Here is an 11,215-nt window from a genome sequence, read left to right as displayed (position 1 = left end):
AAGTTATATATAGGCCTACCAGAAATATTATCAATTCGATGCGTTGGCCACTACAGTACAAAAACGTCATTGATTTTAAAGGACTGTGAAGGCGGATTTAAATGATTCAAAAGCATGGCAGGGTATAATGCCAAGACACGTGAAGCATAAAAAGACTTACGGTAAATTGCATTGGGGGTCCGCAGACCTACAAAATTCATAAAAGGGGTCCGTGACTACAAAAAGGTTAAGAACCACTGGTTTAGATTAAGCTTTAAACTTTAAGGGTCCTACTGTTACGTCATATAGCCAATAATGCATACACATGCCAAATTGTGTAGGTCTTTGACAAAAGGTTCCATGCTAAATTGTATAGGTCTCTGACAAAAAGTTATTTTGCTGAAAATTTTTTAATCGCGCCAAATTTATTTTACTGTCAACGATTTAAGCATGCTTTGGTCTACATTTCTGCCAATTTTTATAGAATTCTCATTTTCGGAAAGTGTTTAGATTATAAGCTTTAAACTTTAAAGGCCCGTTTACACTATGCTTAGCGGCGCCTAACCTATCCTTACCTTGCGACCCCTTCCGTTTACACTGCGATTATCGGTGCGTACCTAAGCTTACTAAATAATATACTAGACGTATTTTAGCTCACAGCTAATGTCGATGACCATAAATTACCACATAAATTTATTGTTACCTATTTTAGATCGAAAAAGCTTTGTATCAATCTAAATTAAATCATATTTTGTTAGTAAACATGATTTTGCATCTCGGTAATCATACAGGATTGTTCTGGATGTTGTTGTATAGATTGGTGACATATTTATCTCACTTTCATGTTTCTATAACAATGTACATTTTAAATGCAATTAATTACAATATTTAAACACAATAAAACACAACAAGCAATCATAACCATGTAATAAATACTTAAATTGAAGGCAAATAGCGTGTCATCATTTATTTTTGGCAATTAAACCAGCTTTTTCAAATCAGAAACCCGTAATATACAAATGTGCACAGTAGTACAGAACAAAATTGCAGAAGTACCGTATTTTACGGACCATAAAGCGCACCCGATTATAAGGCGCACTGTCAATAAATTGCTTTGATTAGTTTTTTGTTCATACATAAGGCGCACCGGGCTATAGAACGCAACGTATTTTAAGGAGTATGGGTTACCGTATAAAGCTCATTAAACAAAGCAATAAAGCACTACTTGGTCCATACATTAGGCGCACCGGCTTATAAGGCGCACGATCAATTTATGAGGAAAAAAAATGATTTAAGTTGCGCCTTATGGTCCGTAAAATACGGTACAGTGTTTTTAAAAATAATCAGGTGAAATGAAGGTACAGAAGGTATGAAGGAAAGGTTTTTGAAGAAAGAAGTCTACATATAAAAAAAAACAGTCATACTCAGTAAACACACTATTTGTCTGTTTTCGAGGGGTCAGCGAGTTGCACCACAACAGCAGGCTGCTGCGAAAGTTGATTGATGCTCTCAATAAAAGCATCAGTCATCTTAGTCATTATTTTATCACGACTTTTTCGGTCTTCTTCGCACTGCTCTTTGAAAACGTCTGCTAGCATCTTAAAATTGTCATCGAATTTCCCTATGCAAATTTGAAATGGCATCATAAAGTGACAAATAGACAACCAAAAGCCAAAAGTTTTGCAACCAAAAGCAACTTGCATACCTTTATGAGACTTTTTCAGTCTCTTTGCTGCATGGGGTTCACTTTCTGGTGGCTGTTGCCCACTACTTGTGCTGGGTTGATCTGCTTTTGCAAAAACAATATGCAAAAGTTTACCTGACATTCATTGCACGAAATAATAAAAATTGCTTCTGAACATATTACCATCAGTGCCTTGTTCCTCTTCTATGTTTTCCACTTGCTGTTGTGGTTCATCAGCAGAGGTTGCAGGTTCTTGTTCCTCAATGATGGCGGGACTATCATCCATACTGCCTACATTTCCACAGACATATGTTAAATGAAGTGGGCAAGGAAAAAAAATATATATCTTACCAAATTGATCAAATGTTGTGTCTACCCCCTGTGATAGTCCACTTAAAGCCTGAAAACAGGTTGAAGCACAAACTTCATTGTTAAATAGTTTTTTTGTATCACTGAGGTTTACATAAAAGACAAATTTGTTCAATACATTAATTAGATACTGTTCACCTGCAACAAAAATTACCATAGCTCTTGGTCTTTCTCCGAGCAATTTGTCTAGTTGGTCATAGAAAGGTCCAACTGCTCTCCCACTGCCACTTTTTGCAAGCTTCCTTTTTTCTTTGTAATATAATACCTTGAGGTTTTTCCATTTTGTTCTTATCTGTAACCTTCACACAAAAAACATGCATAAGTTGCACTGCACCCTCATAATACAATGTTGAACAGAAAAATGCTTAAGACCATAAATCTCTACCACATAAGGTTAATTTTAGAAACAAAAATGCTAAGTCATGTTTGGGGTCATGTTTTAGGACATTCACTTTTTTAATTCCTGCTTTTGTTAGTCTACAAACCAGTCAAACTCCAAATGGTGCTCCTCAGCAAGAGTTTTTTTTGCAGATTCATGAAGACCTGCTGGTTTCTTTGAGATTTACATCTATTTTGGACAAAACTTTCTGCTCCTCAATAAGCTGTAGAAGCAGAGTTGTATTTTCTTTATTCCAAAGATTTTTTTCCTGACATGATTTATTATTGCTATCACCTTGAGTATAAACCACAAATGTTTAGCAAACTTTTTTATCAAAGAGATACAACAACAGCAAACACAGTTTTTATTCAAAGACTTGTTAGTTTGCTTACGTTTCGCCCACCAGCACAAAGGGCATTATCAACACCATTAAAGCGAAAACGTTGGGTGCAAATGTACAGCACGACAAAACGCAGCGGGATACCAAAGTTAATAACGCTGCGCACGACAGACTTCCAGAAATAGGGGATAAAAAGTTGACAGTTAATTAAACTAATTAACTGCGTTAGCAAGGTTTCATACAAAAAGACTTGCCTTTATTGCAATTAACAACGTGCTACCATGAATTAGTAGTTCATCTGTAGTTTCCTGGGAGTCTTTTCTGCTTACATATAACTTCTTGAATCCCGCTGCTACACTAAATTGTTACTTAAATCACAAGTTATTCAACTGAAGTAGATCATTTTATGCAATTTTACAACAACTCGGACTAAAAACTTAACTAAACTTGCAACCTAGGCGGATAAGTAACAACTGAAAGTATCCAAGTTGATTTGTGCAAAAATTTGACAAATCAGCATCATTTGACGAACTGTTCACAAAAAGTTCCTGTAAGCGTATTCGCGCCGTAAGCGTGTTCAAACCACCTGTTTCAGGCGTATTGGCAATCGGAGATCTCCAATACGCTTTGCCTTTTTCCTTTTTCGGAAACGAGAGAAATGCGTATCGATTAAGCGTGTTGAATACGCTTAAACGCTCCATGTAAACAGGCTTACTGGCGTTGATCAGCAGGCTGTTGTTTTTATTGCTTGTTTTAGCTTTGATGCGTACATTTTTTTTATTGTTTACAACTGATAAAACTAACGTAGTATACGTAGTTGACAGTTAAGCAATAAATAACAACTGTTTGCTTAAAAAGGTAGGTGTTTTGTTGTTGACAAAAGGTATTTTCCACGTAACAGAATTATTGTAGGTGTTTATGTACTAACTATGTGATAATGGAGGAGAGAAAATCATGCGTTTGCTGCCATGAAATTAGTAAGTGCAACAGCAGTTAGCCAAGTTCAACGAATATTCCGAGTCGAATCTGCTTTGTATAAAAGTATATCCTGGATTTGGATCTACATGTCTCCACGTGTATTAGAAGCAGCATGTTATCGATTTAAACGTCAATTGGGAAATCATGATGAGGGTAATTAACACCCGTCACGAGTAAGTTTTACTGTACTAACTACTAACATGCAACCAGCAATCTCTATGCGTTACAGGTATACTGCCTACAGAAAATTTGTTGAATGGTGCTGGGGAAGACTTCAGAGTTACGTTGCCAGACTGACAGCCACTTGTCAACTATAAGTTGTGAATTCCCTTGTGATGTTGCTGCACAACAATACATGTGGTTGCATATGCTTTTCACCCAAGGTCCCAACTCTTTGCAACATGCTTTGTTAGAAAGTGCTGTCAGTTTCTTTTGGATTTCTGAATTGAAAACCATAAACACAAATATACCGGTGTATGCTCATCTTTTATTTCTATCATACTTGTAGCTACATGCCAAACATAATGTTTTGTTTCTGACGATTCTTCACTAATGTATTTAATGATTTGTGGATGACTGTCAGTCACAAAGGCTTTAATAAACAATCCTTTGCTTGTGATGTTTTCAATGCATCCCAAGAATCCTTTTTCCATATCATTGCTGTTTGCCACTTCATTGCTCTAGAAAATATTATGAAATTACCATCTGAATACATTAACAAGGTTAATAGCAACAATTTTATTGTTGTAAAGATCCATCATTGTGTATGTACTAAATTTAGCTGAGTGTCCAGGGAAATCTGCAGTTAATTTACTTCTGGTACACCATTTAAGAGGTAAAAAAGTTTTCCTTTACACACAATGTATTTTGGTTCATAGCTTAGATTGGGTGGTTCCCAAATGAAAATGTATTGATATTATCACACCTTTTTTTCATAACCACACTTTTTTGTTATTACCAAGTAAATGGCATGACAATAAACTAAATTAGTATGACATAATGGTAATATTAAAGACTATAATGTTAAATGAGATTATGTCAGAAAACAGTTAATTAAAGCATACCATGTGCTACTTTTCTTGCAGCTGCTCTCAATGCCATTTCTTGCTGTTCTAATGAATACATGGAATGGCATTTGGCTTTAACACCAGAACTTTTGCCATACCCCTGTCTGCTGCATTTTATTTGTGAAACATTCATCTGTGAAATGTAGGCTACAAAGAACACAGTATTTCGTTGGTCCCTTTTTTCACGTTAACAAATTTAATCCAAGCTGACCGCAATCGCTTTATATTTGGAAAGCGAAAAAGTGTCATATTGCTGGCCTTTTGATTTCCTCTTGAATTGCAACCATACAAAGAACACACTGCAGGCATTTTTTCACACTTGAGTATAAAAATGAAAACATTTAAACACCAAAATACCTAAACTAACTAACGTAATTGGCGTCGCAGAACGTTAACAACCACCGACTACAAACAAGCTCCAAACCAAGTTGGTACGAGGTGACGTCACATGGCGTTTGAGCTCAGTGACAAAATATCCGCAAGGTGTCAGTGTTTTTAGATTTAAAACATAAATATTTGACTAGTAACATCGATTTTTGTGGTTTTAAATTTGAAATCGTGTTTATAAAAATACGACAAACAACATATTAAAAACTAATTTTCCGGTGCCGGGGCTCTTTAAGGATCCTACTTACGTATGCTAATTGTGTAGGTCTCGGACAAAAAATAATTTTGCTAAAAATTCTTTAATCGCGCCAAATTTATTTTACTATCAAGGTTTTAAGCATGCTTTGGTATACATTTCTGCTAATTTTTATAGAATTCTCATTTTCGGAAAGTGTTTAAAACAAGTTGTAAAACTCAAGGGCTTAGCCGTCACGTCACAGCCAAAATGGTGCACATGCTAAATTGTATAGGTCTCTTACAAATCGTAATTGGAGAGCCAGATCAAAACGGTATTATTTTATATCAGTAATAAGAAATTGTTTTTCATTTTAAAATGACTTATTTTTGGAAACACTGCAGAAAAATATTTCTTCTTTCTCCCTATTTTCACTTCGCCAGAATGATGATGCTGATGGTAAGCACTTAATGTAAAGCGGCAGGTACTGGGTTGTCAAGAAGAAATCAACGCATTTGGCGCGAAATCCTAAAAATGGTGTTTTAAGCCTAGTTAAACTATTATATTAGTTATTGAGCAGAAATTGTCAATTATGTATGTTAAAAGTCACCGTCCTTTTGGTGCGTGACCCCTATCGAGGTTATTCGCTGTAGCAAACTAGAGTAACAATGCACAAGCTCAAAAATAGCTGATAAAAGTGTGACAAGTACAGTTCCAGTCAAACGTTGCAGTAATTGGCATCAGTTTTACTTTGAAATGTTTCCTTCTTGTTTGTCATTGTCAGGATGCTTGCTGTTTGCATTTGACCCAAGAACAAAACATCAAAACTGTACAAGCCAACCAAACATTTTATGACAGGCATACTGAAAGGGATTGAATTAAGAGAAAGCTTAACAAAAGTAAATAATCTACACATTTTGAGTACTGTTATAGATTAGATTTACACCATATTGGTTGATTAAGAAACTTGAAACCCTTTCTGCATTATTTCTTTGTGTTTGGCCAAAAGTAAACTGCAAAATAGTTTAACATTGCATGTGGTGGTTTCTTCAGCATCGCTGGAGAACAAGTTCTTATTTGCAAAATGAAAGGCATTAATTGATCTTTTACAAGTTTGATTGTGTTGTGATTATACTGTTTTATAAGTTTTTGTATAATATTTTTAACAACTGTATAGCGGGATTCACACTAGACGCGTTAAGCGATAAGCGTCGCGTTTTTGTGATAGGCGGCAAGCGACATACCATTCACACACGACGACGCGCTTGTCGTGACGGCACGATTTTCTCAGTGGAAGCGTCAGAGTTAAACCAGATTTAACTTTTCCGCTTGACGCTTCACACTGGAAGTATCTTGTAACAGCAGAAACCTTGTTTATTAGCAATTTAGTGTTTGATTGCAAGTAGTCAACCACAATGGAGTTAAACGAAATACTCATACAAATTGTACACGACTCTCCATGTATGTACGATGATCAACATTGTAACATCCATTCTTAAGTACTTGTGGAAGCTTTTTTGAGGGTACTCCTGTATGTTTTTTTACTAAGTTGAACTCACCCATTTCTTCCCAGGCCTAAAAGATTGGGCGAACCCATACTCTGCATAAACTTTAACACATTAATTTAGGTACTTTACCTCCCAGGGTAAAAAAATGTTGCAAACAAGTATCATGATAATATCCAGCAACAACAAAAGCAGTCGGTCAATGGCAGTAAAGCAGATTTTTCATCACAAAAATACCTCTTTGCAGCATTTGCCTTCGTCCGCTTTGAGGCCAACTGCGTAGCGTGTGTGAACCCCTTATCGCTTGACGCTAGACGCCGCGTTGCTCGCTTGTCGCTAGAATCACAACGCCAGACACATGACGTTTAACGCTTATGTCTGCATAGCCCTTATTGCATTGTAATTTGCTGCAAAATAAAACAAAAATTTAACAGTTTTTTTTTATGTAACATTGCTATTTAAGTTAAAAGTGGCCAGTACTCAATCAAGCTATAGCAAATATACAAATATTAGGGTGGAATTCACCAAGCAAGATTAACTTAATCTGGATTAGGCCATAATCTAGGATTAACTGATCCAGGATTAAGCACATGGATTACTTGGTATTCACCAACCAGGATTAATGTTTTATGCACCCAAAATGCACAAAATTTTATGTGCTCCACATTGGGTAGCATTAGGTGTAGCGTCGCACCTTCAGTGCAGCGCCTGGACAAGTTACCAGTGCGAGCAACAGAATTTTATTTCGACCAAGATGAATGACGCGCGCAATAAACGCGTTTTTCTGCAAATATAACAACACTAGTAAAAGTCAGAACGAGGAAAGACGACAAACGCATTTACAGGCGAGAAACAAATAACGTGCCAAACTTTGATCGGTCCAGGCATTAGACTTCCCAGTTGGAAATCACAGATTACGGTTTTCACACTGTAAATATCGTAAGTCGTAATCAGTAAAACACACCAAGATACAGGCCACTACATTAAAACATACCGGCGTACAGCAATGCAACCAAGTCACTTCGTCGCACAGATCGATGCAGGCCGAATCTTGCCCACAGTAAATTAATCGGGTCACAATAATCCAATGCTCTGCGCAAAGTTCACAGGTCCAATTCACTTAGGTACAACTTTTTCACATTTGCAATAAACTTTCTTATTCAAATAGAATCAGAAATTCGTTACTTAGCTATCACAACCCACTTTCATGCGTTCAGCACATCACAGACACTAATAAACTAATAACCATGCGGTCTCGCACAAGGCACCACAATGGATTCTTCCATGGACGATCTTCCTGGCACCCGTACATAACAGTTTGCGCCGCTAGAGGCAAGAAATCTTACATTAGGAATTGGGATTTTAGCCAAAGAACCGACATAGGACACAATTAGGTGCAGAACAAATCCTTAATAATTAAATTCTTTATATTTGCCACGCATTCATGCGAAAATATATTGTTTAAAATAAAAATTTGTACAATGTCACTCAAAAGCCTAAAATTTACATGTTCATATACGACAGCGACTATCTTTTTTGATTTGTTCTTGTTTTAATTCTAAATACTATTATTTTGTTTAAAAAATCACTAAAAATATTCAAACATATAGCCAAAATGGTTTAAACCGCATCATTTACCTTGTTGCAAGAGGTAAATAGCTAAAACAAGTAATGCGGGAGTGTGGTTATGACGTCATAAGCGCGTTTCATTTTAATTGTTATTTTTGTGTATCAACGGTATCCCAGTACCTGCCGCTTTACATTAAGTGCTTACCGATGCTGATAGGCACTAGGGCAGGGGTGGGCAACCTGCGGCCCTTCTTTAAAGGTTGTGCGGCCCACAGACAGGCTTGGATTTCAAAAGTACTGGCAAACGAGTCCACTTATTACATATTTTTGAGCTGATTAATGCGCCTGATGCTAGTTTTCTGCGACCTGGCAAAATGTGGCTAGAAATAAATACGAATTATGCTTGTAATTTACCATATTTAGTAAGCCACAAAGCAAAATCACTTTATGTTATATACAGGTGCGGCCCGCGATCCAACTTTGACATTTGTAATTGGCCCCACAGAAACAAAGGTTGCCCACCCCTGCACTATTAGGGTTTCTCAAATTTGCCACTTTGGCTTTTCCCGGTATTCCGGGACAAATTAATCCCGGGAAATCCCGTGATTTTATTCAATTTTTATAAAATTTGTTTGTTTGTTTCATTTCTATTTTCAATTGGCCGGCAAAGCATCAATGCATTTTGTTCACGAGGCCATCGTCGAGCTGCCTGTTATATTCCAAGTTAATTGAATATTTTTTAAATTGAAAACAGTTTTCGATTTAGGCGAAAAGGATTAGAACCTACAACCTTGTGACCACGGGCGCAAATCCCGGGGGGGACATGTCCCCCCAAAAAATTTGGTTGGGGGGGGCTTCCATTCATCTGTAACCCCCAATATTTTTAATACCCTTGAGCTAAAAATAAGATATAAGTCTATTGTTCAATATCACACAAATCTAACGACATATAATACTACTTCATAATTCACATTGTTGTCAACAATGGAACTCAATCGAATTGTTTGATGTCTGTGCAAAAAGCTTGACTGTACATTCAGTTGATGGAATATTTGCGGCCCTACAAGAATAATGTCTCAAAACGTTAAACGGCTTAAAGTTAGTAAGATAGAACAGTATTTCGTTTCCAACGCAGCGAGTGGAAAAACAAACTCGAGGAAAGTAGATAAGGTCAATTCTGCAGTGCCTGAAAGTGTTGTTACTAGAGAAGGAAATAGAAATACTCGAAAGCAAAACCAGTTCCACCACAACAGATGGGGGAAGCAACTCCTGTGTAACAGAAATTCTGCGGATCTTTTGTCACAATCCTGCCCGAACCAACCAGAAGCCATTTGCCAACAAAGAACTGCGGCGGTAGATTTTTAAACTTTCAGACCAAGTGGTATGTTTCATTTGCGTACCTGGTGTTAAAGGGATGCTCTGTTTTATTTGTTCAAAAGCAGACAAACTGGGTTTGTTGCACGCAGTTCAAAAAAAAGAACCTGCGTTTATATCAGACGGTTTTCGAAACTGGAAAAAGGGAAAGAGTTCATTTGATTTGCACCAACTAACAGAAAAACATACATTTGCCACCATGCAACTAGATGCCATAAAGCGGAAGTCCGTTGCACTTTAAATAAACACAGGGTTTAACGAACAACAAGCTGCCGCCAGGCGATTGCTGATAAAATTGTTCACGTCTTTGCGATATTTGTTGCGACAAGGCCTTGCTATCCGAGGCCATGACGAGGGAGAAGGAAATTATCACCAACTCCTAAAACTTCGTGTTGAAGATAGTGCCGAGTTTAAAGAGTTCCTCCAGCGAAAAACCAACTTCATAGCATTTCGTGGTCAGAAAGAAATGACACAAATGTTCAGTCACTTTATTTTACGAATTTTAGCGTCTAAAATTAAAGCCAATGGAATGTTTGCAGTGATGGTCGACGGCACACAAGATATTTGTGGAAGTGAGCAGGAGTCCGTTTGCATCCGCCATGTCGATTCGGAGCTATGTGTACATGAAGATTTTCTGGGTCTGCAAAAAATGCAGCAGATAACTGGAGATGCAATTGCAAGGATGATTTTAGACGTTCTGACTCGATTTTCCCTATCTGCTGGTCAAATACGTGCACAAACGTACGACGGAGCCTCAAATATGAGTGGGAAGTACAATGGGTGTCAAGCCGTTATTAGCAGTCTGTGCCCACTCGCCACATATTTCCATTGCCAGTCACACTTGGCAAACTTGGTTATGCAGGAATCAATTGCAAGCTGTCCGTTTTTCAGGGACGCCGTCCAATGGGTCCATGAACTCGGCGTGTTATTTAAAAGATCTGGAAAGTTTAAGGTATTTTATACGGGTTTTTTTTGTGTGGTTATTAAATCATGATTAACGTTTGCAGGTTATGTTTGAAAGCGTCGTTGCTTGTAGTACGGAGCTCATCAATACAAAAGCATCGATTCGGCCGCTTTGTCCAACTCGTTGGCTTTGTCGATTGTCGGCAATTTTATCGGCATTGGAAAATTATTCTGCTGTAACTGAAAGTCTTCGCGGCATGTCGGAGGGGAGTTCAGATTCTGCCACCAAAGTCAATGCCCTTTTGAATCGTTTTGAGAAAACCGAAACATTCTTAGCTTTATACCTTGTTACAAAACCAATAGCTCTGCTGGAACAACTAAACAGCTCGATGCAGGCATCTTCTTCAAATTTATCAGGTAGTAAATTGTACCATTTTTTAGACACAGAATGCTTAGGTTTGTATGTCATGCAGGTTCAATAGAAGCTGTAGCGACAACAGCAAAGC

At 37.4% G+C, this 11,215-nt stretch overlaps 1 protein-coding gene and 1 long non-coding RNA gene across 6 annotated transcripts; one reads left to right on the top strand and one right to left on the bottom strand.

The window, feature by feature from the left end:
• Window positions 1–807: 807 nt before the first annotated feature.
• On the bottom strand, window positions 808–3,521 carry LOC145229894 (uncharacterized). 5 transcript variants are annotated; one of them, XM_080095237.1, is made up of 6 exons: window positions 2,518–3,521; window positions 2,187–2,331; window positions 2,015–2,063; window positions 1,847–1,954; window positions 1,685–1,768; window positions 808–1,600 (listed from the first exon to the last, which is right to left on the bottom strand). In XM_080095237.1, exons 2-6 carry the CDS (start codon window positions 2,187–2,189, stop codon window positions 1,416–1,418), a joined length of 429 nt encoding a protein of 142 aa, XP_079951363.1. In that variant the 5' UTR covers window positions 2,190–2,331; window positions 2,518–3,521; the 3' UTR covers window positions 808–1,415. The 5 variants fall into 5 exon arrangements, with proteins under 5 accessions (XP_079951363.1, XP_079951361.1, XP_079951360.1 ...); XM_080095235.1 differs by having other exon boundaries at window positions 1,847–2,063; window positions 2,485–3,521; XM_080095234.1 differs by having other exon boundaries at window positions 1,847–2,063.
• A 317-nt stretch (window positions 3,522–3,838) lies between these two features.
• On the top strand, window positions 3,839–4,212 carry LOC145229895 (uncharacterized). Its single transcript, XR_013860506.1, has 2 exons — window positions 3,839–3,902; window positions 3,959–4,212. It is a non-coding gene; the product is annotated as an uncharacterized LOC145229895 (long non-coding RNA).
• Window positions 4,213–11,215: the final 7,003 nt, after the last annotated feature.

Source organism: Phallusia mammillata, chromosome 5 (genome assembly GCF_965637545.1).
Source record: "Phallusia mammillata chromosome 5, kaPhaMamm4.hap1.1, whole genome shotgun sequence".
NCBI lineage: Eukaryota > Metazoa > Chordata > Ascidiacea > Phlebobranchia > Ascidiidae > Phallusia > Phallusia mammillata.
Note: the sequence above shows the minus strand (reverse complement) of the source record. Positions and strands in the feature narration are given on the sequence as shown.